The following is an 18,452-nucleotide window of genomic DNA, read 5'->3' as shown; positions in this document are numbered from 1 at the left end:
CCCTCTGAAGCGGGTCTGTGTGGCGTGAGGGCCATGAGTGCGTGAGGGAAATGAGAGTGGTCAGTGCGTGAGGTCCATAGGAGCGTGAGGGCTATGATGGCCGTGAGGGCGGTGAGTGCGTGAGGGGCGTGAAAGCCATGAGTGCGTGAGGGGCGCGAGGGCCATGAGTGTGTGAGGGCGGTGAGTGCGTGAGGGGTATGAGTGCGTGAGGAGTATGAGTGCGTGAGGGCGGTGAGCGCGTGAGGGTGGTGAGTGCGTGAGCGGCGTGAGGGCCATGATTTCCGTGAGGGGCGCGAGGCGTATTATTGCGTGAGAGTGGTGAGTGCGTGAGGGGCATGAGGGCCATGAATGCGTAAGGGGCATGAGGGCCATGAGAGCGGGAGGGGCCTCAGCGCGTGAGGGCCGCGAGTGCCGTGAGGATGAATAAAGGCGACCTAAAATGCCGACCTCTGGTCAGCACAACAAAGTCACTAGAGAAATTGATGAGGCGTTTTTTATTTCTACCTACGAAGCGGACACGTGTGTTAGTGCTCCGTCCGTGGCTTTGGCGGATGACGAAGTGGCTTTCATTGAGAAATTCGGCAGATTTGTTTAAGTGGTCGGGCGTGCCTGAAGGGGGTGGATTGTGTTTTATCTATCTTGCATCTTTTATGTTTTCCTTTCTGTTCCTCGCAGGAATAAACTTCAGTTGCCAGTCAGCGTTATGTTCGTTCACTCCTCATTCTTTCCCTTATTTTTTTTTTCGTTGTTTCCAAGTTTTTAAAATAAAGCCGTGTGATTTTAATTCGAACGTTTTGTTAGAGAGTACAGAATTTAGATGGTGGCTGTTTTCGCTTTGTTTATGGAGCATGGCGGAAATTAGAGGGGAAAGGGGTGCGAATAACCGTCCTGAGAAGATAGATATTTGACCATAATATTTAATTTATCGCTTTCATTGGTGGTTTAATGTGCCATGTTGAAGTGGTAGTTTTAAAGGCAGTGAATATTCTAAGGAAACAAATGAACACGTCAATCAGTGTAGGAAGTGAAGATAGAAAAAAATAGAAAAAAACCCCTAAAGATGGCGAGTGTTCTTTCCTAACCGGTCTCTCGGGTTTTGAATCTTTTAATTCTACAACATGGCAGCTTTGAGAGGATTTCAGCAAGTTGACACCATTGCACGATGTAGGTGACATTTGAAATCAAAACTATGACCTGGCAAGTCTTCACTGCACCAAAAGTCAGCCGCAAGACGAGAAGCCGGGTGTTCTACCACTGACTGCTAGCAGCAGCAACCTCCTTCAGTATATTTGTGGCGAGTCAGTCCGCAGCATGGAAGATAGTTTTGCCACGGAAAAATGAACGGTAAACATGAAACTATGGGACCATCAAAGGCTTATTCTTGTAGAAACTGCAGTGTCGGTAAGCCCGCCGTCCGAAGGAACTAGCCTTGTACAGATGCTTAGACTACAACAGGAGCACATGATCCAGCAGTCGGAACTGCTGAAGACAATCGCTTTGACAGTGAGAGCTGCGAAAATGACTCGCTTTGTAATGCACAGGACGATTATTCGCATCTTGGGCGGAGGTTCAATAGAGCACTCTGATAATCACCTGTTGCACATTATTAATTTTGTTTACGGGGCTGTGGAACGCCATTTTAGCATGCGCAGTAACTCTCTTCTGCGTAATATTATACGCTAGACATTCCTCCAAAAACCAGTAATTTGGCATTTTTTCGTCTGGGTGATAAGGTCTGGAAAAGAAGAGAAGAGAACGGCGACTTCCCGCCGAGGAGCAAGTGTGTCGCAGGTTCGCTTCCATTTCTGACAAACACCGTGGGGTGGCGCAGCATGATAGGGGCTCGAGGAACTGTCCTTAACTGCGCACACGCTTTCAAGGACGCGAGGCGCGCGACCGCGCCCGCGCCTGCACGCGGAGCCTTAACCCAACAGTGCCCTTGTCGGAAGATGCCTGAACTCCGCATGGAATTTCGACCCCCTTTCTGGCCTTGTTCCAATACCTATTTCTTCATCCAACGTGTTCAGGAACAACTTTTTGTGGCCTTTCGGAGGAAAGGAGGAGAGCGCGTGCACACACAACTTTAGTTAGCGCTAAATCAGGGTCGAGGGTGCGCGTTCTCACACCTATGACTGCATTGCCATTGAAAGTTGTCCCCGAGCGTGGCTGGAATGCTGCATTAGCTTTTACGAGCACGCCCGCGTGTACTTCTCTACCTCGCTTCCTTCAATGAACGGATAGACGCAAGCATATGACTGAACCATTTGGATCGAGCGACGACTTTCTTTACCGGATTTGAAAAGTTTAGTCAAGCTGACCACCAAAGCTGTCGCTTCCCTCTAAGCGAGATTGCTCGCTGCAGCGCAAGTAGCGCGATGTGCCCCTTCCCCTCCCCCTTTCCCTTTTTACTAGCTCGACAAACACACTTTCCAGGCTATTTATTTTACTTGAGACTGTTCTTTTATCAGCAAGTAGAGTTTTTGACGCGTGTGTATTTTTAATTCACACCGTCCTTGTCGGGCCACCGAACCGACGACAGTGGGGTTGTTTAGTGACCCGTAGAGCGAAGTGTCCCTCCCAGTGCTATGATTTACTCGCAATACTTTGCAAGCGCTCAAGGGTCCACCTCGCATATTCGGAACGTTCTGTCCTGGAATCTGTTAAAGCAAAGCGCCTTCTGCTTTCAACGTGTAATTCATTTCAAAATATCGGAAAGCGTACAATGCGCATGAGGAATGTTTGAGAAGTACTTTTCCCACAGGCAGTTGGCACTTTAAGGCTTTTCTACGCAGTCGACTTTAAACGTGATGCACCTCTCTCAACGGTTCAGTAATGCTACCAACCCGTGAGAAAATTTATTTTCTCTCGATCCTCATGCCATTCACGCACAGCGTTCATGACGCCGTCATCGCTGTGGAAATGCTGCTTTTCCCGATGTCGGTTGAGTGAAGGGGAACAGACGAAAATCTAACGGTGCCTGAGCCGGCGGGTAAGGTGGGTTGGGCAACAGTTCAATGTCACATTCAGGAATGTACTGCCAGAAGACGCGCGCATTGCCTTAAAGAAAAGGTCACGTAACGTGAAATGTTTTCGGGACATTTTTTGGGGAATTGCGGCCCGCAATTTCTGCAAGAGAGTGCACGAGGATTGTGCAACAAACTTGCAAAGTTTTATTCTAATGAGCCAACGTCTTAAGGTAGGCTCTTTTCTTCTCAAACATTCTTCGTTGCATAAATGGTTCCGAAGAGTATGCAAATATATAATTGTACCTACGCACTGCTTGAAACTCCAGGTTGAGGTATGTTTGCGTGAGGACAATCCAAAACATGGTGACCACTCGAATTCCATGCAGGCAGTGAAGTGATGACGCCCGGTCTTCGGACGAAAGGAGCTGCTTGAAATTTCGAAAAGGCCCGAACGCCGCTAATAGGCTTCTTCTTGCCCCTGCGTACAAAAGAGAAACAATATATTATTTCAAGAGAAATCAAGAGTAGCCTTACCTATATTTACTACCACACGGCAAATCTAATGCCATTTCCGTCGAATGTCATAGGGAGTTCTTGAATAGACGATTGCAAAGATTCGGGTTCCCTAAGCAGCTTGGGGCTTCGCACTGCGCGTACGGGTAACTTTTACGCATGCGTAGTGCGATAAAGTTGTTCGGGGCGCCCAAAGCATTGGGGACCCCTATTTTAAAACATTTTACTATGTGATCGGTCAATCAACGCGAGCCGATCCTGGCAGAGCGGTATGCACTTTCGACGCTTGTAGTCAGGACTGCAAGCTGATTCGCCGGTTACGTAATGATATTCGATGAAAATAACATTTTTGCCTTGTATCAGTTGGATTATATACTGCGTGATTTCGATGGTCCGTTTAATGGATTGCATAAAACGGCTTTCTAACAGATCGCGATGTAATTTCGCCCATAGCTATGATCCCGCAATAAATCGTTTTTACTAGATATATAATATATATATAGGAGAATGAGTCGACCTTAATAAAAAAAACAATAAAGAAAACAAGCGTCGCCGAAGAGAACAGCAGCAGGGCATTTACCAGTCCATTACCGCGCCTCTAAAAGCAGCGCACATTTTCGTAACAAAATTATCATTGGAAGAAGCAAGAATGCCTTTGCGCGCGATATCTCAGAAGCTAAGGCCATTTAAGAACGCGAAGGCGAATTTGTCAGGACAAAATTCATCGCAGTCAACATAAAATAAAAATAGTTTTTGCGGGTTGGCATTAGCCCTGTGTATGTTCGTTCCCTCTCTTCGTATTTGTCCCATGTTTAAGTTGAGCTCCCTGTATTGATATGTACCAACTAGCTCAACCTAAAACTGTTATTCAAAACACAGAATTTTCAAATAGAAAAAAAAAGCGATATCCGGCGTGAAACCATTGAATGACATGGTGGGCCCTTAATTGCGACGTGGCGGGCCCGCACGTCACAATGGCGGGCTTTGAGTTACGGGACAGGGAGGGACACAGGGACACGGCAACTCACAGCGAGCTACTGTGAATTGGGTCGCTATTTTCCACAGAAATGTCAAAACTGTTAGGGTGTTTTTGGGCACGCGATAAACAATATCAGCATGAAAGTTGGGAGCTCCCCGAATGTTCCATAATATTCGTATCAATAATATTTAAAATGCATTTGCTGTGGGAGTTTCAAAGGATCACGAAAGGACACTTGAGTGTGAATCAATAAACGTGATAACATTTTCATACTATGATATGTTGGACTCTCAGCCAATAAAGATTATTCTTGATACACAACGACTCATAAGTTGACATTTGGACAGAAACATGCGAATAAATGATTTTACACTTTTCGGTTTTTTGCCTTTTCTGGAGTAATGCAGCATTGTAGTAATCGTTTTGACTAATCTTCAGCATTCATAGAGTGGGGATCTCTGGAGGTTGTTTTGCTTGCTGCTCACACTCCCAATAATTATGTGGCACCATTCAAGCTGCCATGTCAATTTTTGGTGTATTCATTTGCTTTAACTAATGCGTTTTGTTTTGAGATAAACCAAAGTAGGAAACCTTAATATTAGTACAAGTCTTTCTATTTGCCATTTGGTCGGCGTAAGTAGACTCTCAATTTCGCCTTCAAAATGTTGTATGTGCCCAAAGTAGGGACTAATTCCATTTAAATTATAAAGAGCATTAAGTCCTAAAATAACTCAAAATTGTTACATGCAAAACATTTTTGTATGAGTACCATTCCTAACTGTAAGTTTGAGGAAATAAACATGAAGCCGCGAAGAGCTTGTCCTTAAGGGTCTTGAGTAGTATCGAACAATTGAATTACTGGAAAACAATGAGATCTATTTCAACCCCTGAGTACAAAAACTTTATGAAACGTACTTTGCTTGAAGTCATCAGAGAGAAGTGGCCTCGGCAGCGTGTTAATAATGATCTCGAGTAGCGCTCCGCAGAGAAGCAGTGTTCCCAAAAGTCCAAAGATACATCTGGAAGAAACAAAAAGGCGCATGTTGTCATATTCGTTGCTATTAACATAGTTCATTCGCTTCGTTGAAAGGGGGCAAAAACGCGCGGAAGGGACATAGGACTAGTGACAAAACGGGTAAGTACATCGATGAGAGCCGTCATTGAACAATCATGTTGTGAACGTTTATTATTCGTGTCGAAATTGCAGCTTGATAGATCCTGTACAAAAAGCCTCACAGTTTGGCACGAACGAATTAATTTTTTATTGAAACAGCCGCAGATTTCCAAAGAGACCCAGATGTATTTTTTTAGTTAGTTTTGGGACACAGTAAAAGTACTGAAAAAGTATTTGTAACAGATTTGTTCAAATTCATACTACCCGGCGGGTTTACCATACACATATAGACCAACCAAACTCTCTGACGTCACGCTACTGTGGTGGCGCTGCTGTCGGCACAGTACATGCTCAGATGGTTCGCCTCGGGCGAATCTGGTTTTCTCGCACGCGCAGAGATTGCACCCGGTGCGGGCAAATGTGGACTTCTTTGTAAACAGTGTGGTGGTCGATAACGTTTCACGTACCGGCCAAAGCAATTATAATCGCAGAAGTCCAGTCGTACGAGCAAAGAAAAGGTACATCGTACGACAGCTATGATAATAACGACAACTAAGCTACGATAAGTATTTACTTGTTTGGTGAATCGGCTCACGCAAAGTTGATTAAATTAAATTATGATATACACGCATATTTATGCAGAGGCAAGATTATATCACCTTCATTTTAATTTATACTAATATTTTTAACGGATGTATCATTATTTTTTTAACTTCACTCGATTAACCTATGCAATTGCCAGCCAACGAGATTGAATACATTTTTTTAGAGGTGAAATGTTCATTGCCGAAATGAGGTATTTACACTGTAAGATCGCTTGTTTGTGCTTTACCTTGGAGTTGCCTTGTGAGGACTCAATTTACTTATGTATGTGCCGGTTTTTTCTTAACGAATACAAAACAAATTCATACCAAAAAGGGAGTTGTGAAGAAAACAAACTTTTTTCGGGAACATACTTCCAGTCTTGCGGACGTCAAGGATTGCAAAGAAGCATAGCAAGAACATATATAAATAACTAAAATGTATTAAGTAACTTTTTAACTAGTGAAAATTAACATATGGCTTCAATTAGAAACTTGCCGAGTGTCATCGTAGACCCCTAAATCAATCAATTTTTAGCGCTTAAAGCAAGGGTGAAGCACGGAACAATGTTGGTGATGAGAAAACACAGATAATATTTTTATCATTCATGGTTTTGCATCACCAGCCTTGTGACAGCTGCACGAGTGGACATTTTAGAGCACCCCCGAGCTTCACACGTGCTTTGGTATTTATAGAATCAACTGATTTGAAGGTTTTAGACGATGCTTAGCAAACTTGCTTTATTATAACCATATATGTATTTTCTTTATTAGAAAGTCAATTAGTAAATTTAACTTAAACATATCGCTAATTAGAATGTTTGCTTTTTAATCCCTGACGTCCGCCGTGGCTGGCGTTTGTTCCCGAAGTGTTTTTTTATTTTTTTCTCTCTCAACTACCCTATTGGTAAGAAGTTTTGCAAGTTTTTGCTGAAACACCCGCTACAGTATAGAACAGGAGTCGGACCCCTTTCGCTGGACCGGCCCGAATCGCCTTAAGGTCCGTTCACACTCTTGCAACCGAGTACGACCGAGAGAGACCAAACCGGTTTTTAAGCCTCTTGCGATCTCTTAGGACCAGCTCCGCTCAGCGCATCCGGTCCCAAGAAGTCTTTCTCGGTCGTACTCGGTTGCAAGAGTGTGAACGCGCCTTTAAGCGCAGACTGAGAGGGTCGGATTAGAAACGGGGAAAGGGGGAGGGGAGAGTGGGAGAAATTCAACGCAATAGGCAGCAATATATAAAAAAAAATCCGTTTCACTTGGGTCTTGGCATCGATTAAAAATGTTATCCGGGTTAATTGCGACCTTTTGATCAAATAATTATTCGGTTTTGGTTATTCCCATCCATGACATTAAAAAAATTAAAATTAAATTTTTTAGTTGCCTTTGCTAAATATGTGATGAACAGCAAAATACTCAATTTCAGATTTTAAATGTACCTTGATGTGTAGTTGAGAACAGTCAAAAGACACCCACACTCACAAATTATTACTTCAAACGCAGAGGAACACGGATTCGTTGATATTCTCCGGCAATAGCGAACCCCTTTGTTTGTTCACAAATATCTCTGCTGTGATAAACGGACGTTCGCATGGCGTTGAAGAGAATACTCGTTTCCAGTTACGAATCGCGTCCCTACAGATTAGTTTAGGTAAAAATTTCACCAAAAGTTTGGCTCCATACAGGCATACTCGCCCACGCCTGCGTGGTGAAATCGTGGCATTTTTACTTTTATGGTCGTCAAATTTAACCGATTAACCGGTGAAAAACTAATAACGAATAAATCATTGATCGATTAATCAGTAGGTTAATTGATTTGTCACTTCGATTTGGTTGTCAGCAGCTCGTCTTCGTTTCATGGTGAACTCTACTAACTCCTTGTTGCGGAGTTTCGGTTTGAGGATTGATGTGTACTTTCTTTGGATAAGTGCATACTGGTCAGGCACGCTCAATGTTAATGGTATAATTTTTTTTTATCAGTTTGGGTTCTTTTCTCTTGGAAGCCTTTTTAACGTTTTGTTTTGTGAAGTAAACCTCAGCCTTCTTTGGAGATTTGTGTTGTCCTGTCCTTCTGTTTTCCCAGTCTCCAGGGTGAAAAACACAGAAACACTTGCTATAGCGAGCACTGGAATCAAGGTTTCTGCCAGTTTTTGTAGATTTGAAAACTAATTCAGAAAGGCCAGCCTAAAACTTGACGAATTTGTTTATTTCAGATCAATTATTCAACTAATTTTTTGTTTGGAGATTAGCGCAATCTACCTGTTGAACTTGGCCGAGGTCTGTCATACAATTAATTTCTGGAAATAGTGTAAATTAGCGAACCTGAATTCGAAAATCCCGTTCGCATCACGTACTATATTAAAGAGAGTCTCTTTGTGGAATAGTATATTCGCTTTTACAAACATTCTACAAAAAAAAAATAATAAAACAACTTCTTGGAGGTTTTTTATTGGTAGAAATTTAAGTTTGTTAAAATAACTTGAGCTTTAGCTCGGAATATTGTTTCTGAGAGCATCTTCGTCACGAGTTTCCTTTTACTTTAAAATCTTAAGTTGAGGTCGTTAAGGTTTCACAGAATAACAGCCAGTAATGCCTTGTCACACACCCAATTAGCATCAGGGAGATCCTGCAAGGACGTCTTTTCACTGATCAAAAATTGCGAACTTCGTCACGTAAATAATAATAATAAAAAAGCCGGAAATTTCTTGCTTTGCGTATCAAATGAACTCCCCAGGTTATGGAACAAATTCCCCCGGAAAAAAACAAAAAAACAAAACGTCCCCGGGAAAAAATGTCCCCGGAAGAAAAGTCCCCGAAAACCAAGGCCCCAGGTGGTGAGCAGGACAAGCGGATTCTATGACCGTCGGTCGCTTCTGACTACTGTATATGAATCTCGAGTGTGTCATTTAATTCCTGATTTTGTAACATTAAATCTCAACCTATTTTTTTTTTCATAGTGAAATAAATATTTTTAACATGGTCAGCCAAAATTTTATCGTTGTTTTGGGGGAAATTTAAGCGATTGTTTTGTACGATATTTAAATAGGAATATTATATTTGCTTCTTTCTTGGGCCGTTTCTTCGTACTTCTCACCTGGGGCCTTTTCCACCGGGGACATATGACCGGAAAAAACGAAGGCCATAAAAATCAGGGGAACCCAGCGATAGCGTACCTATCGGGGACATTTTTTCCGACTTTCCGCCTGGAGCTTTTTTTTTTTTTCCGGGGACAGTTTGCTTGGGGAATTTTCTTCCGGTGACATTTTTTCCGGGGACATTTTTTTCCTGCACCCACAAATCTCCATAATACGTCTCTGTGTACGACAAACGCTTACCAATGAAAATGGCACAAACAGCGGTTGCGAACGAAAATTATACTAAATACGACGACTCTAATTATTGATTTTCAATGCCTCACTTCGGCGCAAAACTGCTGATCGAAAAAGGCTTGTGTAAAGATGGCGGTCTTTTTTACAACACCTTATGAACCTGGCCTAGCTCATCGTTAATTTCGTTCGGGTTTGGTGGCAAAACGATTACAATGAGGCACAGGGAGGATTACTACCGTTTACGGCCGTACCCACTGATACTAGTTTCCAGAAAAATAAATGAATTAAAAAACAAAGGCATAAATGTGTGATAAAAAAGTAGACCGAACATCTGATCAACGATGTGCCGAATCACGATAGGACAGATGAGCTCGCAAGTTACATGCTTACTGTTTGATTTTCGCGACGTCAACGTTTTGTGAATCTCGAAGACTGGAAGCTTCCAGTAATGACGCACATATTTTTAAAGAAGAGTGACTCTGTCTCAGGTTGCTTCTCTTAAAGTAAGTAGTTAATATATCATTCAATATGCCAAGCCGAATTGAGGATTTCTTTCATGATAGGTTCTGCTGATATCCTCATTAAGAGCGTTTCACAACATTGATATTAGGAGATAAACTATTTGTTATACGGACATTTGCTTACAACATACTCAAGATATGATACAAGTGACAAGCCCGTCAAATGATGACTGAGACTTGAGTCCCATAGAATTTGTCAATGAAAACTAAAGGACGCCAGAAAAATGACTACCGTCAAGTTCGTCCGAAGTTGAATGTCAGACCCTAAATCATAAATTTCTGTAGATAAACCTGTATTTCATTCTCGGGAACGAGTGCGCTTTGTAAAGTTTGATGTCACCAGCCGCTTTTTAAAGTATATCTTTATGTGCACCAACAACGATGTACTCGGCTATTTTCCATGCAGACGGTTTCTTTTTGGCATCACATATTTCAGGCCCCAGGCAGCCAAGATGTTTGTTTTGAAAAAAAGTTAAATAACCTAATTTAGTTGCACATCTCAAAAAAAAAAAAAGAAGAAAAACTATAGAACTAACGTAGAAAGTTGAGCTAACTGATACTTGGAAGACATACCTAAAACAGAGCTCTAGCACAGGAGGAAGCAAAGAGAACACAGGAAAGAGTGATCATTCAATTGAAGCAATTGAATGACTGCGGACATAGGACCAAGCACGTTGCAGTTTCTTCAACTGCATAAGCTGATAAGGGGAATGTTTATATCGCAAAAACAATTCAGAACGTGTAAAGTATGTAGGTGTAATCTCACGAACAATCGAATCGCCTGGCGTCGCCGTTATTGTTACGCCTAGGACCAATTAAGATGCAAGTTGTACGTTTGTTAACTATATTTCCACCATTTAATATTAAGCACCTGTTTTCAACTTGTTATGAAGGCAATATATGATACTCTCAGTAAACATAGTTGTACCTTTCGCTGACTCACGGTCTTAAATGCGTCATGATAAATACATTTCGCGCTACTTACTTATTTCGAATGTTCCGCCACTGTCACTGAACAAGCCTGAGAAGTCATAAGTAACTGGACTCAACCCTCGTGCTCTCCTGTTGCACATCGTCAATGTGCGTCAGAGCTAACGCCGATTCCTGTGCCCCCTCTCTCCTCAGAGGTATCTGGTACGCCGACGATTAAAATACTAGAGGCGTGTTACAAAATGAACTGCAGAAGTCTCATAATGATGGCAGACTATTAAGTCGTAAAGGCGAGCACCGGACAAGAAAACGTGGTGAAAGGCGATGAAAAACACGAATAGAACGCATTTTTTAGGAGCGGAGGGCCGAGGGGAGCGAAGAGTTGATGCCAGCTTATGGCGACCGCGTCTGGTGACTATACACTCCAAGTTGATGCCAGCGCGTATACGATCCCGCCAAATACTCAAGGAGCCAATCTCTGCCAACTACGAAATCAGTTCAGCGAATGATGAGGCGGAACATTCGTTTAGACCTCAAAATGAAGTCTGCGCTGTGGCATTACGCAATGCAAGCGTGACGCTTTGCATTGCGAAATGCCACAGCGCTGACTTCATTTTGAGGTATAAACAAATGTTCAGCCTCATCCTTCGCTGAGCTCATGTCGTAGATCACAGAGATTGACTCTTTGAGTGTTTTGCGGGTGCGTATACGCTCAGCCATTTCTTAAAGTGTAAGACGGCAGAGCCCATGCAACGGAGGGTAAAAAGGTCTATATGTTTGCAGCAAAGTGAATCCCGTATGAATGTATGCCGCGTTAACCCAGGGTTAGAGTGCTTATATTTGAGAATAGGGGGGATCGGCGGCCGAGTGGTCTAGCGCACACCAGCTCGGAGCACGTGGAGCGAAAGCTCGCGCTGCAGAACCCAGGGATCCTGGGTTCGAGCCCCACCCCTGCCCGTTTCGATCTGGATGAGCATCGTACCGGCGTGCGGTCGTGTATCATTACTGCGTGATGCACGTTAAAGACCCCAGGCTAGCGGTTGTACCGCACTGGCTAAATTTCTCATCTACAGCTGGGAGACTCGTCGCCCCTGTGAGGCAGACCAAGTTCTAGGCTGTATAAACATACACACAACCCAATTATTATTAAATTTGAGAATAGCTGCCCTGCTTTATTGGAATCACGTTGTTTATGTGCGCCACATTTGCAATTCGAGACTCAAGGATCCGGGGAAAACCCTGGAAAACCCCTTCGCCTTCTGTTGACTCCCTGGTCTTGTGACAACACACGCATGCGCACGCGCAACCAGTCTGAGCAAGAAGGTGTTTTCTCTCTCGATTTTTCTCTAATCTCATGTAATCTTCTTTTTCTACCACAATTAAATTATACACACTTTCCCTGCTTTGAGTGGCTCTCTTTCTACACTCTAAAAAAGGTTTGTGCGTCTAATTTCACGCACAACCCTCGGAGAGCCAATCACCGCAACTTACGGAGGCAGCTCAGCGAATGACAATGCCGAAACATATGTTTAGACCAAAAAACGCAGTCTGAGTTGTGACATTAAGCAATGCAAAACGTCACGCTTGCATTGCTTAATGTCACAACTCAGACAGCGTTCTTTGGTCTAAACATATGTTTCGGCATTGTCATTCGCTGAGCTGCCTCCGTAAGTTGCGGTGGTTGGCTCTCAGGGTGTTGTGCGGGAAAGCAGACGCACGGGCTTTTTTTAGAGTGTAGGATTAAGGCTCTCTACGTTAGGTTCATAATTCATTCTTGGCGCGCCCACGCGTGTTGATTCTTTCTCTTTGATTCGAATATCTTATTTTATGCATACAGCTTACTACATCTCGACAGTTCACATTGAAAACACTGGCTATAGATGGCAGAAGCCACCACCTAATTCAAAAATTCAAAGGCTTCAGTAGTACATATCCATCCACCCATCTGTCCCTTGCAGGGTGAATGAAGAGTGAATAAATCACTACAAATTATGTAGTCGATATTCATCGGAATATGCCATTTTGTGCCAGGAGCAGACAAAGGTACCCATAATAAAACCGCTACCTTTATCCGGAAAGAAGCCGTTGTTACCGAACCAAAGGTCTGGCTGAGTAGTTACGCCAAGGGGCCGTGCTACTAGTGTATTAACAGGCCCTTTGGCCTATTTAAAAGCGCCGTGGTGATATTCTATCTTAATTTCTACTATGTATATATTTATTTACGTTCGACGCTTTTGTTGTAAATAATGTAAAGAAAAATCAAGAAATGATTTCCACTATCAAATTAGAAAACGGAAAGGCGAGAGGCGGGAGAAAATGCGATTTGGTGATCTGTATACCATACAAGTACCTCTCTTCAAAAGGCACCCCGAAGCCGGTTGAACATGTCTGATAAGAGTGACTACCAGTTATATGAAAAAGCAGCCAAAGTAGCCTTTTGTCGCCAATCTGATTTATAAATCCCGATCTAGTATGATTAAATTTTGTAGCAGGTAAACGCTTTTAGACTATATCTAGAAGTTATCTTCGCCGTTAATGCATGCAAGAATATAGGGCACACGTCAAACTCGAATAGGGAAAGTTGTCTCAGTAAGAAAGCGGAATTAAGTTATATGTACGAAAAAAAAAAAAACCTTAGTTCTTTAAACTTGGACGGATACTACAAGTGGCTGGACGGTGACAGTATTCACAATGAGAGCAAGGCGTGGCTGGTATTACACTCGAAGTAGATATTTATTATGTATGTTCTATATTTATTATGCATGCTTTATATAGAGATATATAGGAATGGTACAGGCGCTATTTGAATCGAATGGTGCTGTACCATTCCTATATATTTTCAGCAGTAATAAAAGACGGTGTGCCATGATTTTCTCTCGCACCGGGAGGAATTCGAAGTACACAACTGTATTTGATTCAAACCACTACTCGCGCACTTCTAATATTTATGAATCCAATTAGTAGCAATCTTCGAAAAGTGAATCGAACCGAATAGCATCCATAGCTCCAACACGGCTAAGAGAACCGGCTATCGTTGCTTTCTTTTGATTGGTGCAGGCTACGAATGGCTCAGGGCTAGTCGATCTTAGCCACTATTCGCACACATTTACTAATTACACAACCCTGGCAAGGTATATAAAACCATAAGAACTGGAAACATATTCTTGTGAATGAGGAAGCTCACATGACGACGAGCTGTTCTTCGGTGATCGTGACAATGGCCTTTGTTTCGCAGCTTGCTACATGGACGCCGAGTTTCAGGTTGGCAGCAGCTGCATAAAAAAAACACGGCATAAATTGCACAGTGTTCTGGCTTTAGTAGACACCGGCTAATGTGAATAAATAGATAACTTTAAACCTCTCTCACATTTTGTGAACAACAGTTTTAATATCCAAATTAATATCCCGCGGCGATGTTATAAACAAAACTCTGGTTTAACATTTTCAGTTAATGCTTACTGACACAGGCGCTTCGTCACAAAAAAAAAAAAAAAAAAAAAAACGTAAGAGAGAAAGAGAGGATGATTGAAAGGCAGTGAAGCTAGCCTGAGCACCTGGCTCTAGGAGGCTACTCTACACTAAAGGAAAGGGGACATTGAAAAAAAAAAAAAAGACAAAAAAAGAGATTCTCGAGATGAATAAGTTGAGAAAGTGCATATGAACGGCGATTAGGTGATTAGGGTAACATTATCTCACAATTTAGAGGGTGAGTGCCAGTCCTGTTTCTTGGAAGAAGGCTTTAGGGAAACGGTCATACTTAAACATTTCTGAAATTCTCATATTAAAACGCCGCACACTGTACAGCGGCCACTCAGACCTTCAATTCAGTATGACATTCCACGAATCAGAACAAAGGATGGTGAAGGCATGCGCATGTATTATGTACCACATGTCTTCAATGACCTCCGAAACCTTTTTTCTGTAACTTCTAAACAGAAGTTCAGATAATTTTTAAATCATTTAAAACAGTAAGATGTATTTTTATATACCTCATTTTTATTTCCCTAACTAATTGCTTCGGTTTGCTTTTGATTGCTTCGTTTAATATTTTCGTGATTTATTTAGGATGTCACTTTGTAGAAATGTTACTTTAAATATAAACGCTTTAGGTAAGTACGCATAATATAAAATCTATCACATTTTTGGCACCAACCGAGCTGCTGGCACACAAGCCCTTGAGGCTTCCGCCAGTTTTTTTATTATTGTTGTGTGCAAAGAGATGTGCGTTGCAAATAAAGCTATTCTATTCTATTCTAATCTATTTTATTCTAATGCGTCTGTTGTTGTTACGGAGCACTGAATTTATTCCAACCCGCCAAGCATTTGGTCAACAGCAAGTGGACTATAATACAGATTCGACAGTGTCATCTAAAGCACCTAGCTGTATGTCGGTGGCCTGAGTAGTACATTTAATGGGGACGTGTTCTATGGTTTCTAGAATCAACGCGTCGGACAGTTTTAACTGGCAGCTTTTTTTGTTTAACAATAAAAAAACCTTCCTTGCGAGAGCTTTTTCAATATGTTATCTCTGGACTGTGGTTTTTATTCGACGAGGAAGACCGAATTCCACTTTAAAAATCACATTAAGTTGCTCAGAGTTCAAGCAAATATGGTAGAAATCCAAAGAATTCTACAAATTTGATGCCAATTACGTGGTCGCTTGACGAAGTGCCGGTCCAGATTGTCTTGGGAGCATAGGATCGCAAAAATTGTAGTATTTTTGTTAGCGTGTCTTGCGGCATTGCTAGTGCTCTGGTTACCGATGAGGCTATAGTGACCTGAAATCCACCAAGGAAAATGAACATGACCGTCCTACAGAATGGTTTTTGCAAGTTATGTAATTGCGTAGACGATTATAAAATACACAGCGTGTTTTATTATTGATTGGAGGACTATGAAGTTCATTTTTAGTCTGCAAAGGCGACCTTTTTGGTGGATGTTTATGTATTTATGTACTATGGGGTTTTGTATATGACCATCGATTTCGACACTGTTGATGACGTTTTGTGAGAGAGCTAAACTCTTAACATCGTTTCTCTGCTTGACACGAAACTGCAGCAATTGAATTGAATTCACTGGTGGAGCCATCTGTAAACATGTGTGAGTAGAAACTGTACGTTGTGCACTTTTGCACCTGCGCACAACCGTACCTACGTACAAGATACTAATATGTGCAACACGTTTGGTGGAGTAATTGACGTGGAGAAATGCACTTATTTGCCGTCACTCATGTTGACGAATATCGTCGCTGCGAACGCGTTACGAAGAGCAATGAACCGGATTTAGAGAATATTGTTACGGGGCGCACTACATCCTCCACGGCCTCAAATGTAATTAATGTCCTTGTCTCTTGATAGTGCCATTACATTTTCTTTCATATGCGTAGGACACCTTGTCAAACTAAGTGACTTGCTTGAGTCTCAGGTGCTAGCCTTCAATTGAAATTAACGAACTCTGATTTCACAGCTACCCAAGTCAGGGTTCTCGGACCTCTCGTTGTCCATAAGGTCATCAGTCCCGACCCTAAAATAAATTAGAACAATTCCTCTCCCCCTACCCCCGCCCCTTGAGAATCAAAGTAGCTTAAATCCATCTTGGGTCTATGCTCCAATATCAACTTATTTCCAGCTTTGCTCACGTCACTTCTCTATTTGTGCCTATCCTCTCTACGAACGACACAAATGAATGATAAACCGATTGTCATTTGTTTATTGACACACTGCAAAATGCGTAAATTTCGGTCCCTGTACACGAACACTTTGGCGGAAACACACCAGCTGAACTTCACACGGACGCCTGCAGGACCCAGTTAGGGTGGTACTACCGCAAAAACTACCGTCGAACCGTGAACTTCACGTGATTGATCAAGTGAGTCGCATACAATACCTAGGCCTAAAAAAATCACTTCATAACAAAACAAAAGTACTTGGCAATAGTGAAAGTGAGAAGTCTTCAAACGTTTCGGATAAGTGGCGGATTAGGGAGTTGCCGCAGTTCAAATGCCGGATAGTAAATATTTCAACATAAATTTGGAAAACAAAATAAATAAATCTAAATAAGTATTTAAAGGCAAAAATATAAACTACGCAGAAATAATTCAATTTGGTAAATTAAATGAATACGTATACATTTTTTTTAAATTAATTTCCGTTAATGAACACATTAAACATTATTGTGACCTCAAAAACTCACCGGGCCTGAATCAAAGCGAATGTGAGCTTTGACATGTTCACAAAGGGCAGAAAACTAATGAGAAAGGTAGTTCTGATGATGCCAATATACAACAGTTATGATACTAAGCACGACGCGTATTAGAAACCAGAGGAATCGTTACACAGATACAAACACATGAACCAAGAGACCACGAATATTTTTTCTGGTGATAGGAATGCGCAAGAAATAATATGGCGAAAGAACAAATGCCCTGATGCATTTGTTTTCTCATTTTTTCTTCTATATGCTTGTTTGCGGTGTTTTTTGTTTTTTTTTTGTTCTCGTAACCCAGTTTTTCCTTGAGTTTACGCGCGTTTATTTTTGTCGTTTGCGGTCGCTGGTAGGGCGCCACATTGGAAAGGCCACAGCCATCGGCGAGCCTGCCGGTACGCCTCCGTAAGCCGGATCTTGTTCGCAGACCGAGGTTTGGAGACCCCTGATGTAGGCTATTGGTCTACTCCGACCTTTACTCTACGGTCGTTTTTTAATTCTTTTTGATTACCACGGACTTATCTCGCCTTATGTTGGTTAGACCCAAAAATAAACTTTTCTGGTCGTCTCGGGACTTGGATCCTGGGACCTTAGAAGTAGAAAAATGAAGCCATCCATCGGAGTGAAAATAAGCACTTGGCTGCATGGCAACGGACTGACAAACATATCCTTATAACAGATTCGTTTATTGCTAAATTGTCGACGCTACCTAAAGAAGATCAACGCAGGGCGTGGATTGGAGACGATTAAAGCGACAGCGTTCGGCTAAAATAGTGTTCAATCAGTGGGAACATAAGTGGGTCCTAGCCACTGTGGTACCAGCCGACCACAACTCCGCCAAATGGAGTGCGGTGGTCGCTGCCGTTCGTGTTTTTTTGCCAAGGAAAAAGCTTCTTTACGTAAACATCCACTTGTGTCCTTCACGGAGGCATGGAGCATGCTCATCGCGTTGGTTCGGAGAGCCACTCACAAGCTCTGTTTGCTCGCTGTCAGTCAATCGCTCAAGGCCTCGGCTGCTGTTCAAATCTAATCCCGAAAACAAGAAAGGGAATGATACGAGGGCGAGGCACGGCAGTACAGATGGAGAGGCAACAGGCACACCATCGGTAGTTCGCATGTGACGTCAAATTGGACTAGCTCTGACGTCACAGAAAAGCAGAGAAGGCGAGGGGGAAAACCATGTTGTTTGCCTGGTGGATGTCCAAACAGAACACGGACGGCCTGACTTCTACTTTCACTTCATATTGACACGGAGTAAGGCGATAAATACTGGACTGAAAAGAAAGGTTTAATCGTCCAACTTGTGCGAAAGAAT

The 18,452-nt window shown here is 42.4% G+C and overlaps 1 protein-coding gene across 1 annotated transcript in view; it reads right to left on the bottom strand.

Annotated features, from left to right (window-relative positions):
• LOC8024779 (nose resistant to fluoxetine protein 6) overlaps window positions 1–18,452 on the bottom strand; it is a gene marked incomplete at its 3' end in the record, with an annotated part of 108,382 nt that overhangs the window by 33,146 nt on the left and 56,784 nt on the right. The window contains exons 7-9 of the mRNA XM_042292867.1: window positions 14,118–14,205; window positions 5,374–5,477; window positions 3,274–3,444 (exon numbers count right to left, since the gene is read on the bottom strand). Of these exons, the coding sequence (XP_042148801.1) occupies window positions 3,274–3,444; window positions 5,374–5,477; window positions 14,118–14,205 (363 nt within the window). The remainder of the gene's footprint in view (window positions 1–3,273; window positions 3,445–5,373; window positions 5,478–14,117; window positions 14,206–18,452) is intronic.

This window comes from Ixodes scapularis, unplaced genomic scaffold, assembly GCF_016920785.2.
Source record: "Ixodes scapularis isolate PalLabHiFi unplaced genomic scaffold, ASM1692078v2 PGA_scaffold3__209_contigs__length_174095766, whole genome shotgun sequence".
Taxonomy (NCBI): Eukaryota; Metazoa; Arthropoda; class Arachnida; order Ixodida; family Ixodidae; genus Ixodes; species Ixodes scapularis.
This window is presented reverse-complemented; position numbering and strand designations above follow the sequence as displayed.